The sequence below is a fragment of the Anoplophora glabripennis genome, unplaced genomic scaffold (assembly GCF_000390285.2).
Source record: "Anoplophora glabripennis isolate ALB-LARVAE unplaced genomic scaffold, Agla_2.0 scaffold363, whole genome shotgun sequence".
Lineage (NCBI taxonomy): Eukaryota > Metazoa > Arthropoda > Insecta > Coleoptera > Cerambycidae > Anoplophora > Anoplophora glabripennis.
The window spans coordinates 54,845-69,796 of NW_019416470.1; the positions used below are offsets into that span (position 1 = coordinate 54,845).

The 14,952-nt window shown below is 33.7% G+C and overlaps 1 protein-coding gene across 1 annotated transcript in view; it reads right to left on the reverse strand.

Annotated features, from left to right (window-relative positions):
• Positions 1-1,537: 1,537 nt before the first annotated feature.
• LOC108912049 (adenylate cyclase type 8) overlaps positions 1,538-14,952 on the reverse strand; it is a 122,404-nt gene continuing 108,989 nt past the window's right edge. The window contains exons 12-22 of the mRNA XM_018717206.1: positions 14,738-14,908; positions 14,467-14,653; positions 14,180-14,416; positions 13,171-14,123; positions 12,866-13,103; positions 12,687-12,813; positions 12,500-12,612; positions 9,679-9,945; positions 7,902-8,103; positions 7,527-7,677; positions 1,538-5,415 (exon numbers count right to left, since the gene is read on the reverse strand). Coding sequence (XP_018572722.1) covers positions 4,908-5,415; positions 7,527-7,677; positions 7,902-8,103; positions 9,679-9,945; positions 12,500-12,612; positions 12,687-12,813; positions 12,866-13,103; positions 13,171-14,123; positions 14,180-14,416; positions 14,467-14,653; positions 14,738-14,908 — 3,154 coding nt within the window. The 3' untranslated portion in view covers positions 1,538-4,907. The remainder of the gene's footprint in view (positions 5,416-7,526; positions 7,678-7,901; positions 8,104-9,678; positions 9,946-12,499; positions 12,613-12,686; positions 12,814-12,865; positions 13,104-13,170; positions 14,124-14,179; positions 14,417-14,466; positions 14,654-14,737; positions 14,909-14,952) is intronic.

Genomic DNA, 14,952 nt, shown 5'->3' on the forward strand with positions numbered 1-14,952 from the left:
ATTTTTTGGGTAAATATTTGGCAAGTAACCGCATCATCTGGAGCCGATTTGTACGTACATTAACATGAAATTGAAACTCCAAAAACTCCCTAACACAACAGAAGGGGGATACATAAATCTATTATCGGGTTTCATTTAGAAAAAGTGGGAAAAATTAAGTAGATAGTAAAATTGCTCACAGTTTTAGTCTCATGTATTTATTACTTTATTGGTAATACTCATATTTTCTCCTGCAGACAGGATTATGTCCTTTAAATGAGCCTTACTGCGCACTATGTGAATGTGCAATAATTAACTTTGGTGTTTATACAAAACTGGTTTAAGATATTTTTGGAAACTTTAAATTTAATATATAAAATACTCGTTTAACATTTTGTAAAATATTATAGCTTTGATTTATTGAAATAAAAAATAATTTTTTAAATATTGTTGTCAGTATGGAAAAATTTAATTCAAGTTAAATTATTTTTTCTACCCATAGATACACATAAGTAGTACCTAAGGATTTATCACAGCTTTGCAGGTATGACAGTTACTAGAAAATGATGATGTCAAATTTATGGTTTTCTTAATTAAAATAGTAAACTAACAAATATTGCAAAAAAAATTTCATTTTAATTGAACAGTTGGTGTACAATCCAAAAAATAATTTTTTGATAAAATTTTCAGCGTTTTTAAAATGGTGTTTTCACATTAGATTTTTAATTTTGTGTGACATGTATCGAACGACTTGGATAACGAGCTGATTCAGTAGCACTTATTATTTATTGGTCTGAGTGGTAAGTTTGGCTTGAACTTTCGGAAGGCCATAAAGTTGTGTTCTTGATCTTCTTGCTTGGTTATTGTGGAAGTGGTTAACCAGACAGTAACATGCATTGCAACAGCTCATTTTGTTTGAATTAAATTAAATTTTACGTTAATGAGCAGGAAAATAACTTTTTTAATTTCATTTTAAAGGTATTAGGCTAATTCAAATAGATTTATCAAACTTTCAACCTCGACAAGAACACGCATGAAAGTACCGTTTTGATATGATTTTTTGGCAATTTTTTTTTAAATTAAGCTGAATTTATTAATATCTTTAAAATGAAGTAATAATAAACTACATACATATTTATTAAATAAAAAGAATAAGAACTTCTAATTCTACATTTCTTGTTGCAAATATACTATTATGTAAATATGTATTGTGTTAATTTCTGTTGGGATTGAAAACAGTTAATATTTTTCGATGAATAATTTGCACTTTTTTTTTGAAAGATTTTAATTCAAATTTTAAATTGATGTCAATACGTTATTAATTTTTCCAAAAAATAGTGTAAATTTCTACTATTGCAATGTTTTATCTATCAACCTGTTTATCGTTGAATAACTAAAAATTAAAAAATGATTTTACTTTGGAATGCATGTTTAATGAAAATTTACATACACGTGGAAAATTTACACAAATGAAATACATTTTAACTATCCTAAAAACAAAAATAATTTACAAATTAATGACTGTATAGGGAGCAATGGGCAAGATTTAAAAAACGGAATCAATAAACTTATATATTATTTAATGTATACACTTTTCTTATATTTTAAATACACAGTTAAAAATTAGAGACGATTTTAAACGTCCTTACATGTTCTAATGGAATGACTAGATTTCTTTAATGAAATACATCCATGTACACATATTATTTAGTTAGAGAACTAATAGCTTTACAAAAATATAAAACAAATTGCATCTTGTTGGTTAAAACCTACTTTATATAATTGATTTTCATGTTTGCTTTCATTTAGTTAATTATTTTGTTGTTATTGTATAAAAGATTGTATTAAAATTGACAGGCAAAATGAATTCAACCTTAAAATCAATCTTCATATTAATCAAGTATATTTATTCATCAGTCGTAAAGGATTATTAATTAAAAATTGTGTTACTTGGTTTATATTTATTTAGGACAGAATTCAAAAAAATATCGTCGATTTAGCTAGAGGACAACGATTAAAATGGATCCTTCCAAAACTTTAACACATGACTCAAGGTAGGTACTTGATAAAAAGTAGATTTCCGTAAATTATGTGTTACAGAAAAAAGTCTTGGTGATTTCTGGTAAAATACTGAAGGATAGAACGTCCTTTGTTAAAGTCTGGTTCTTCGTTTTTAGAAATAAAAATTTTTCCCAGGGAGTCCGCAAACTATGAGTAAATCATTTAGGGAGTGATTCTAATAAAAGTAATGCATTTCTACAACACTGTTTTGAAAACAGTATTAATGAAGTTACATAACACCAGAGGTTTTTTTAAATTAATATTGTGACAACTTTATTGATTCAGTCAAGAGATTTTTTCAAATTTGGTACTTTTGTTGACGAAAAAAAAAAAAGAAATCATAAAAATGTTAAAACCTTAAGCTTCATTAAAGGTTATTAAAGTATGCTACAAAAAATGTTATGTTATTCCAAGTCGTTAACGTTAACCGTTTCCGATGAAAAAACGCATACCTTTTGAGGCGACCATTAAAATTTAGGGGAAAGTGGGGTAAAGCGGAATTAGAGATCAATTGGAATTTTCAGTAACGTACAACGATATTTACTGGCTACAAGATACGGAGGTTTTGAGAGCGCTGATTTTTTTCCATAAAGAAATCTTTAATAGGTACTGTCTTTCTAAGAATACTTATTGTACTTGTAAACGAGCACTTACGATTAGTTCTTAGAGGAATCAGTTACAGATCAGAAATAATGAAAGAGCCATCAGAAGTACACTTAAGGACAAGGAAAGAAATTGAATATTTGGCGTCAGCATGCCTGCCCCATATTTAAAGATGTACTAACAAAATAGGCCGATTCTTAAGGAAACTCAATATTAATACCATCTACAATACTTCAAGAAAGCCGTACATCAGTGCACACAGTAAGTATATTGAGTGTACAAAAGAGTTCGTCCCGTGATTTTTACAAATCTCATTAAATGTAGTGACCATTAGCTTCTACTACTTTCTCCCGACGCGTAGGCAGCTCATAGATTCCTTGGCGAGAGGCTTGGTCTTTTGACGCAATGATTTCAAAGACTACTTTTCAAAACTCATATTCGTTCTGGAATTACTGCTCCATTAAGTTGTTTTGTAACGATTGAAAAACGGCGGTAGTCGTTTGGTGCAATGTCTGGTGAGTACGCCGGATGTGGTAAACTTTCCCATAGCTGTTTATTTATGATTTGCGAGACAACGGAGCTTCTATGTGGGGCCGAGCATTGTCATGCTGCAATATCACTGGTCGACGCCCATGTCCAGTAATCCCATTGAGCAATACCTTTTTACCGTAAACATTGCGGTTTGGTGTTGTTGATGTCGGCTGTTTAGGATTTTCATAGTAAATCCATTTTTCAATCTCCTGTAACGAATTTCTACAAAAAATTCTTCTTTTTCTGTCTTGAAAGCAATGAGAGATACGTGTCAACTCATCTTTCACATTGCTCTTCAGTCATGTGGGACCCTTCTTCCTTCTTTTTGACTTCTCCCTAACGCATGTAGTCTTTCTCAGAAATAGCTTGTTATTAGGTTACGCCTAAAGTCAGTGCAAGTTGATGTTGTATTTGTGCAATGTCTTGGTCCAGTAGCTCTTGCAATTCAATGTCACTGGCTTTTTGAGGACTACCAGAGCGTGGTTTATCATCCAAATCGAAATCTCCGTTTTAAAATTTTCGAAACCTTTTCCGACGCGTGTTTTCATCAATAATACATTCATCATAAGTCAACCAAATAGTTGTATGAGCTTCAGCTGCACTGTTTCCTTGGTGAAACTCGAAAAGTAGACAATGCCGTATATGCACAATATTTACTTCCATTTTCATTTTAGTTAAGAACACTATCTATTTTCCTAATAAATATCTTGTGTACGTAGGTTACAGGCAACAGTACAATAATTGGTAACTAACTCATAACTGTCTTTTAGACATCGACATCTATTGGAAACGTGACGAACTTTTTTGTACACTTGATAAATACCAGACAGATGACTTAATTTCTAGTTTTAGGGTTTCTTCTGAAGAAGAGAGAGGTGTCTCTTAATACAGGTTAAGGTTTGACTAGAAACGTAAGTGCTTATTTTTGGTTTTGTCCACAATAAAATAAAACAAATTTTTTGAAGACCTGTAACTTTTTAAGGAAGCAAGACTAATGCAACTTGTTCCAAATCGGTTTATTCTTCCAAGAAAACTATCCTTGAAGTTAATTCCGGACAACCTGTACATTAAGGAATAGAAGTTTGTTGATAATGGGGGTTAAGTATGGTTTTCTAAAAAAAAACCTGATGCGTTTTCGGTGATTTTAACAAGAGTACCTCTGTTGTGTGCAATGAATACGCTGTACGAAACTTAACCTCAAAAAAGTTAGCTCATACAATGTCAGTGGGAGAGTTAGTAGCTAGCGACCTCTAGCAGATGATTAAAAACTAATCACAGTGACGCACTTAGCACCTTCAAAAACCACCACCATATTTGTACCAAATTTTAGGGCAGTACATTGCTTTTTGGAGAAGGTAATGGCTAAAATTACCTACATTTACAAAATCATCTTTGACGCTTTGAATCTCAAAATCAAAGGACGATAGACCCATGATCCATAAGAAAAAACGTTATTGCTTCGCAGGATCTTGTACAGTTACTTTTAAGTGTGGAATCACCCCTTAATTTTTTCTCAACATTTCTGAACACCCTGTATAGTTGTAATTAGGTAAATTAATCAACTGATGCAAATTACTTGGAGTAGTTGTATGCCCGGCATATATTTTAGATTTAATTTTCCCTAAGCCTAGGATTTATTTTACTGTCATACTGGACAAATACTGGACTGTATTAAATCAAAGACAGCTTGAAGATTAGGCTAATAAATACATAGGTAGGTACACAAACAAAATTTACACATGCGTCCCATCCAACGAATGCACTTTGTTCAGTTTATCCCTATTTAAGGAATTCTCCAGTTGGATCTTAGTCTCGCGCTTGATCAGTGGGGACTTCAGAGAAAACTTCGACTCCCTTTTACATAAATGTTTAGGAGAATGCACCGGTACCACCCCTCCTGAATTTTTTATCTTGAAGCTGTCGCTCTGGTCGGTTGAATTGTAACCGTCGGTCTTCTTGTCCGTGGCTAAGGAAGTCATCCGTTCCAGCTTGCTGGTCTTGGTGTTTGGAGAAGAGTTCTTGGAACGGTTCACGATAGGCTCGGACAGTAAACGGGGTACGGACTTGAAGATGGACGCTTCGTTGTGGCTTGGGGCCGAGACGGGGGTGTGGGGGGCTGATTGGGATATCGCCATCCGATTTATCGTGTTGGACGTGGGGTCTCTGTCGATGGACTTCATGGACTTCATGTTCTCTAGGTAGTAGCCGGAGCCTGAGAGTTGCCTCATGTTTGGTTGAGACCTGGAAAAATAATGGAAACGTTGAAATAATTGATAAATTTTCTAAAAATTTATACAGGGTGTTCCAGATAGACCTTCAATTAGACGTTTCTGGAAAACTACGCGTACTGGAATTCTGAAAATTTAAATACGGGAGTTTTCCTAACGTTCTATCGATTGAAAATATTGGCGTCGCCGTGGAGCTTCCGGTTCTACCGGAAGTAGACGTCAACTCGCTTATTTCAAATGGAATGTACTATTTTTTATTTAATTTTTGGATTCTACATCGGATTTTAAGGTAAGTTTCATAACCTTACTTTATTCTTAAACTCAATCGTTTTTTAAATATTTTGACTTCAAAATTTTTGAAAAAAACATACCTACACTTAATCGGCTCTATCTCCTCCAGTTTTTAAGATAGGAAGCTGAAATTTTAGATGGTCAATACCAAAACGTGTCCAAATATCTGGAATATTCGAAAGTTGGTGCATGTTACACAGGGCGTCTAAAAAACACGGACCAATTGTGTCAAATTGAAAGTTTAATAACTCGCTTATTTTAAATAGAACATCCTGTGTTTTATAATGCCAGTAGATGCACCTGTTAATTCTCTTTCCATTGGTATAAGCACTATACCTAAATCCCACCGATTTTGAGATATTTGAACGTAAGTACAGAGAAGAATATAATCCGACAGTTTGCTGTAGGTTGGCTGTGGAAAAACATTTAAATGTCACCAAGTGCCATTACTTATTTAGCAGATTTGCTGTCATTGCTGTAAAGCGAGTTTGTCGATTTTCCAAGTGTTTTCAATAACAATGGCACACTCTGGGTACACACACGACGACTACACGTCGGGGTAAATCGTCAGGTTGCAAATGGTGTAGTAACATAAATGAAAATGGGTTCCATTTATGCTTCTTCAGAATTCTGTGAATAGTTCCTATTGATATACGTGAATTTATTATGCATCTCTAATTGAAGCCTGTGGATAAGCGGTGAAAAATGCCAATACAGTTACTTCATTTTCTTCGTTGTCCACTGATGTCTTACTTTTATCATGTTTCGGGAGAAACTTTCCATTCTCAGAACAATTCTTTAATAGTCTTCTGACCATATCATGACTTGGTCTGTGTTTATTTCGAAATCTTTCTGCAAACACGCGACATGATCTACTAACAATTCTATTATACTCCCCGTAAATGATAATTAAATTTAAAAAGTCGTCGTGTGTGTACCCAGAGTGTGCCATTGTTATTGAAAACACTTGGAAAATCGACAAACTCGCTTTACAGCAATGACAGCAAATCTGCTAAATAAGTAATGACACTTGGTGACATTTAAATGTTTTTCCACAGCCAACCTACAGCTAACTGTCGGATTATATTCGTCTCTGTACTTATGTTCAAATATCTCAAAATCGGTGGGATTTAGGTATAGGGAATGCTTATACCAATGGAAAGAGAATTAACAGGTGCATCTACTGGCATTATAAAACACAGGGTGTTCTATTTAAAATAAGCGAGTTATTAAACTTTCAATTTGACACAATTGGTCCGTGTTTTTTTGACGCCCTGTGTAACATGCACCAACTTTCGAATATTCCAGATATTTGGACACGTTTTGGTATTGACCATCTAAAATTTCAGCTTCCTATCTTAAAAATTGGAGGAGATAGAACTGATTAAGTATAGGTATGTTTTTTTAAAAAATTTTGAAAAAGTCAAAATATTTCAAAAACTATTGAGTTTAAGGATAAAGTAAGGTTATGAAACTTATCTTAAAATTCGATGTAGAATCCAAAAATTAAATAAAAAATAGTACATTCTGTTTGAAATAAGCGAGTTGACGTCTACTTCCGGTAGAACCGGAAGTTCCACGGCGACGCCAATATTTTCAATCGATAGAACATTAGGAAAAATCCGTGTACATAAATTTACAGAATTCTAGTACGCGTAGTTTTCCAGAAACGCCTAATTGAAGGATCTGGAACACCCTGTATACATACTACAATTTATATTTTGTTTTATTTCAAATAATCCGCATTTTTTAAAAATTTTAATGTTTAAAAGTTCGAATCGAATTATTTCTCAAAATTTATTTCACTTTGAGGCTGAAAATGTATTCTTGTACCTTGCGTGCATATTCCTCTGATTGGCTCTAGTGGTGTTTCTCCTAACAGGATACCCTCCAGTTTTATGAGTGATCCTCATGGAGCTGTAATTCATGATCTTTTTGCTGCCATTTTGCTGCGTTCTCGCTCGCCCTAGCACCGTGCTCCCAGCTGAAAAACGATATCTTGATAAATAATCTTTGTGATCTTAAAGAATTGTCCTCCATCAAATTAATGAAAAAATCTTTAAATACCTATAAGCTGAATAATAAATTCGTAAGAAAGTCCTATTTGAAAATCAATAGACCAATTCCAAACAATTGAACAAGGAAATATTGAAACAATTGATGAAATAAGTACAAAAGTGTGTTTTATGTTCTAGAATCTAGACTTACGTGTGTTCCCAGTGTGTTTCCGCCTAGTTTGAGCCAGAGCATACACAACAGCTGCCAAGCTACTATAATGACTTGGCTGTCGCTGGAAACTCGGCGGCCGCTTAACTTGTCTGCCTATGACAAAATATGTCTCCATAAGACCCTTTCCTTTTACATCTACTATTCCTCGTTTCTTGAGCTCATATCCTCTGACACCTAGGATCTGCAAGTATAGGTAACATAGGAAAAGATATTGGTATGAAAATATGTAACTGTGAAATTTTAGTCATGTGAACAACATTTTCTGCTTTTAGTCTTTAACATTAATGTGTAATTGTGATTACGCGATCAGTCATATTGTGCTATGTTTTAGAAATTTCCATAACCATTGTGCTTGCCGCCAGTACCAGGTTTACAGCTTTCCAATATGTTTTATGATTAAAACAAGCCTAACCATATAATAGATGTTAGGTTTGTCGGAGTCTCCTTAATATCCTGAGGCTTGATGTTTAAAATTTTAATTGTATACCTGCCATTATCAAGAAATACTTTCATAAAGTTATCAAATGTTGAATATGTTAATGAAAAGTTTACCATTCTTTACTAATTGTTTGCACGCAGTTATTTACTTAAATAACTATGAATATAGAAAAAAATAGATCAGTCGAACTCGTAGTGAACTTATTAACTGACATACCAGCGACGATACAAAATATTTGGAAACACTACGCTGAAAAATATTAAAATCGAATTATAATTTTTTAAATTGAATTTACATTGTCCTTCTTATGTCCAATATAATAGTCAAAATTTTATTATTATTACCAGTGGTTTGTGTTTTTATTTCAGAGATTAACAACACTCAATTTTTTTTGTGTATACACAGTGATTCAGTCATAATGTCATTAATTTTAACCACGTATTCGGAAGTCCTAATAAAGACAAAATCGAAAAAAATTACTCGACCTTTTAAAAAATAAGCAAGTTACCCCTTAACTTCCGTTAACTGCATCACACTTGCTTACTGGAACGCGCCGGCGCACCACAGAGCGTTCGAACGTTGAAGAGAAACAGCCGATTTCCACAGTCGTCTTGTAATCGGTTTCAAAATCAAAGTGCAGTGCATCATCATTTTATTAACAAAGTGCTACGGATTATGGACTGGTGAGTGTTGTTTTAGCCGTTCTGCCATATTAAATAGGTATAGGTAGGTACCATACTACTTTTGAAAAGCAATAAGTCACATTACTACAAACTGAATAATTAATTGAACATAATACCATTGTATAAACTTATACAATGATAATACTAAAAATATATATTCAATTATTATAAAACATAAAGAAAATGGAAAATATTATAAATTCTAAATTGCAATAATCCAACATTCAAAAACGATTATTATTCATTTTTATTAACAAAAAATAATACTTGTTAATATTTAAAATAAACAAAAATTCTTATTCATTCATGTCTCCAGGTAAAAAGGTCTGTTTTTGTCGATCACTATTAAAAACGCAGTAAAAGCTAGGTTAGTGACCGAATACAGTAAGATTCACTCTCGATAAACCTTTGTAGATCAGCGGTCAGGAGCGGAACGAAAAGAGATTTAAATACTGATGTGAAAATATTTTTTTCAGCGGAAATATGCATTTTAAAATTTTATTCATCGCATGTTCGTATTCTATTCATTTTTCCCTATCTTCCTTTAAAATTAACGACATTATCACTGAATCACCCTGTATAATTAAGAGATTGTTGTTAAGTATTATGAAAAATAAAGTCAATTCTATCTTACCTGTGCAGTCTCTTTAGGCACCTGTATGGTCCCGATAGATCCAGTCGAGTCCATACGGGAAGCGAGGTTGACTGTATCTCCCCAAATATCGAACACTGGCTTTCTAGCCCCGATCACCCCGCACACAAGTGGACCGCAAGATATGCCCACTCTCAGGCCGAAATTGTTGAATGAGTCCTTATTTATCTCCTCTAGTTTCAGGCGCATCATTATTGCGAAATCCACTAGAGCGCAAAGATGTTCTGGACCATCAGAATTTCGACAGTCCTAAAATAAAAACATATCAAAGACAGTCCACCAGTCCACCACAGTCCACAAAGGAGTATCACTGTTGTAAAATTTATACTTTCGCAAAACGCGGTTTTAACTTAAATTCAAACTCATTCTAAACATTTTCAGAAATCAGTAATTTCACAAAACATTAGGTACCTAAATTTGGAATTAAATTTAATAATAATTAGAAGAAGAAATAAAAAATAAAATGTGACATAAGCAATAGAAAATATTTATTGGGCAAAATACAACTTTTAAATATTGACATTAAATCAAAGTAGAATGCAAGTTTGTTATTTGATAAACATTGAAATAAAGACGTTTTAGTGTTGGCATGGATAACATATTTTTAAATCTTGCATTCATATTGTGTATATCAGTTCTAAAACGATTTTTTTTATGGTGGCGTTCTAAAACATTACAATATTTTTTTTAAACGCACTTGGTTAAACAATTTTTTTTTCCAGAAATTGTTGAAGAAGGTCGTCAGATAAAATCGATGTGTCTCAGGTTTTTTCCTTTTTTTTTAATTCCGATATTTTAATTGTGGTGGTGGTAATTGTGTGGTGGGACGTTTTAATTGAAACACCCTGTATATTTTCTTTTTAATGGATAATACGCTTTAATGCAATAAATTATATGTGATAACACCAAAGCCTTTTATAATAAAATAATATAATATAAATATACATATAAAAATAAAAATAATAAAAAGATTAGTTTGAGACAAGCAAAATATTGTTTAATTATCACATTAACCTGTTTCAGAAAATTTCAAGGTTTCAACAGCAATGTAAACCCATTCTTTTGCAACCTTAACTAGTAAATAATCAGATAATTTAATATTAAATACGACTTTTAAATCGGAGCAGAATTCTAACAAAAGAAGACATTAAGAGATTTTTACAAGAAGCACCTGATAATAGATTTCTGCTAGAAAAGGTAATTCAAATTAATATAAATCGATTGATTTAACTAATTTTAGACTACTTTTCAGGTTATTTTTATAATTGGTGTTTTGTGGAGCTTGGGGAAGAGATGATCTACTTATAAAGATAACGATCGATGATATAGAAGGGGAAGACTCAATCATATATATCAATATTATTATAAGAACTCCCTATTCGAAAACTCATGGTCCGAGATGTTTTGTGATTTCAAGTCCAGACCAAATGAAGATATACCGCAAATACTGTGCTTTACGTCCGGCAATTACTACAAGTCGAAGATTGTTTTAGGGGGCTGGCGTTCTAGTACGGTATCGGAGACAATAGAACATTTAATACAAAATTAAATTTCAATCGCAAATAAATTGTTACCACTTCAGCAGAGCCTTCGGAACTTGCCAATAATACAACGTGCGCAGTAAATTTAAACAATTTCAGCAGCAGCCTTATTGAACACCAGAACGGAAAGCTACAATAACTGACAGCATTGGATCTGGCATAAATATAACTCACTGCGATATCGGCACTTTCAATTTACACGAAGTTACTGTTTTGTATAGAAATATTATATTAGGTACTTAAAATGTATGTATATTCTTTAATTAATAAAATCATAAATAAGTTTCGAAAAAATTACGAATTATTTTGACATTTGTTTTATGTTCTAGAACGGAAAAGACTTTGGCGTTCTAGAACATAAAACTATTTTGCAGCTAGGTGTTAAAAAATATAGACTTTTTATGACAGTTTTCGAAAACATCAATTTATATGATATTTTGCAGCCTCGAATTAAAGTATTTATTAGAAAAAAATTTTGGCCGCAGTGTGTTGCTTTGGAAACACACTCAGGTGTCTCTATCTTCAGAGAAGTTTTATTTATACAGGGTTGTTCACGGTAAGTGGCCGTTTCAGAGGAACCAAAGACAATATGCTGAAATTTTGTTTACGGGGGTTATCAGATATGTTTTCTTCAATAAAAATAATGCCATCAACGTAGCACTTCCGGTTATACCGGAAGTAGCCGTCAACTTCGTTATTTTAAATGGAACATTCTATATATTATTGCATTATCGACAAGATATATTAAAAATAAGTCAAAGTTATTAAAGCTTCCCTTTACCTAAATCTAACCGTTTTCGAAATAATCGACATTTTATAGAAATTTTGACAGATGCAAGCGTTTTCCAAGCAAGTTTTGCAAGCTTTCACTTGCTTTTCGAAAGATATAAGAAATTTTCGAAACGCTTGCATCTGTCAATTTGTTTGTAAAATGACGATTATCTCGAAAACGGTTAGATTTAGGTAAAGGGAAGCTCTAACAATTTTGACTTATTTTTAATTTATCTTGTCGATAATGTAATAATACATAGGGTGTTCCATTTAAAATAAAGAAGTTGACAGCTACTTCCGGTACAGCCGGAAGTGCTACGTTGATGGTATTATTTTCATTGAAGAGAACATATCTGATAACCCCCGTAAACAAAATTTCAGAGTCATATTGTCTTGGATTCCTCTGAAACGTAGGTCATAGGCCACTTACCGTGAAGAACCCTGTATATTTACGTTTCACTAAAGCAATGTAAATTTAAAAGTATTCTTACTTTATGCGTGGGGTTCAGACCAGAAGCTGCCATATACGTTGCTGTAGCACTCACGGTTTTTATTTTTTCTATCGAACTGAATCGTTCCTCGTCGAGAAGTTCATCGAAATCAGCTAAAAAAAAAATAAAATCCGTTGTAACAGCACTCTGGAATTTTCCAAAGAAGTGCGAATAGAAATGTACCAACCTATTATTTCATTTAAAAGGCGAATGCACTCAACGCCTTTATTTATGTCTTCAGAATAAAAGTCTGTAAAATTTGGTATACTTCCGAATAAAACGCCAACTTCTTCCCTGTACTGAGAATATAATTCCTAAAATAGCTAAAATTGATAATCCATTTTAAAAAGTTGTAGATGAATTTACCTCTCCGTTTCTGTCGTTAGAAAGAAAGTGTTGCGCCACGTGATCTGGCAGGATATTCTTCAAAAGCTGAGTGTTATTATGCCTAGTTTCTTCCATGTCATTGAGTTCCCTTTCTGCTTGCTGTTTCCACAAAAAATCCAATCGGGAAGTGACCTCAACCAATCTGGCATGATATGCCACCATGAGGAAGAATACAGTCAGCAATATTAACATTTGGGCAGACATTGGTATCACCTGACTGGAAAAAAAGAATATTTCTAAAAATGTTCAACACATAAATACCTACTAAATGATATACAACTCACTCGTCTACTTTGCTGTGAAGATTATTGAAAGCTTCATTGTATGGCAGGAGGATTAGAACTGTGTATATCCCTACCATCACCGCAGCCAGAAACAGTTTTATCAAATAGTACAATTTCAGAGCAGTAGCAAGTGCAATCAAACACAGCACCCATGTGAAGACTATGTATTCGGGATGTCTGCAACTATGTAGTGTACTAGTCCCAGTATCAGGAACATTTGTGGATGTATTATCAGTTGTTAATGGTATATCCGTGGTAGTAGTTGCAGTGCTTCTTTTTCTTCGGAATAAAGTAATATTTTTTTCTGTTACTACAACTTCCTTGGTTTCAACTAGATGACTAATATTAGACAGTTTTTTATTGAGATTTTTTATTGCTTGCGACGTTGCGTTTGTCAATTTGGTGATATTCTCCGCATCTTCTATAATTTCGTTTAATCCTATCTTTTCAAGGATGTTCTTGATGCAGTCCCCTGCACAAGTTGAACTATTACTTATGTTTATGGTATAATTGTTATTGATGGTGGCATTTACAGAAAGATTCAGCACAATGGATTGATTTGGTGCAGTCTCCGCATTTCGGACGAGGTAAGCGAAAGAAGCGGTCGGTGTAGTATTTGTTGCAACTGTTGTATTCTTGGAATTGATATTAACTAAGCTAATAGAACTAGCTAGGGACATTATTACGATGACTCCACAAATGAAGGCGGTTCTTCTGTCTCTGTTGTGGACCAGAGTGGAGGAGATTCGTTGCAGCGATTCAGGAAACTGTTGGAATTCCTCAGCCATTACTAGGATCGATGTGGAAGTCAATATTACCGTTGCGATTACTAAAGAAGTTATTACGAACTCTTCTAGATTGGTTATTGTTACTTGACAAATCACGATGAATAACCAAATAATGAAGCAACATATCATGTTGGATTTGAACATGTCTTCCCTTAACTGACTGAACTGAAAATATATTTTCTCAACAACTACAAAATATATTGAGCACTTTGAAAAATTACCTGGTATTCCATATCTGTGTCGATGAACCTGAGGGTCCACGGATTGACGTTGGCATTTCTCATTCTTTTGTTGCTTTCTATCTCTATACTGTGATCTATAATATCGTCAATCTGCTCTGCCGTGGAGGCTAGGGTCGATCCTCTTTTTCTCAACCTTGGATCGCTTGGTTCATATTTCTGTTTATAAGAAATCGTGTCCATTTCTTCGTCTAAATCGCCCGACAAAGCGCGATGCAACTAAAATATAAATTTGAAAAGTGCATCAAAAATGAATACAGCTCACTTACGTTTTCGAAAGGTATTTCTGGGGTCCAGTCCGTAGTATTTTCATCTTCTACCGCACTGTGCTGTATCCCACTGTCGCTTCTTTCTCTTGAGGGTGGCGGAGGGGGTGAAGCCGGTGTGGAAGGAGTTTTTGGTGAGCTGAAACCACTTTTGATATCTTCTTCAGGCCATAGTTTGTTAGAAAATATGCTGTCAGAGAAAATCAAATAGCAAATCTAACTCTGTTAAATGGTATAAACGATTTATATGAGATTCTAACAAGCATCAAGTTACCTGGGTCTGGAGGTCAAACGCCTCCGAGGTCTCATTGGTTCTACTTGCTTTATCAAGTAAGTTGTGACATCATGTTCCCTTAAGTATGAGTCTCTGTCTTGACCACTGCCTGGTTCTACCTCGTATGCTCCATTTAGACACTGGTAAGTAGCCTCTGAGATATGAACCTGCCTAAAAGTACATAAATTGAAGAATAAACTGCCCAATATGAAGAG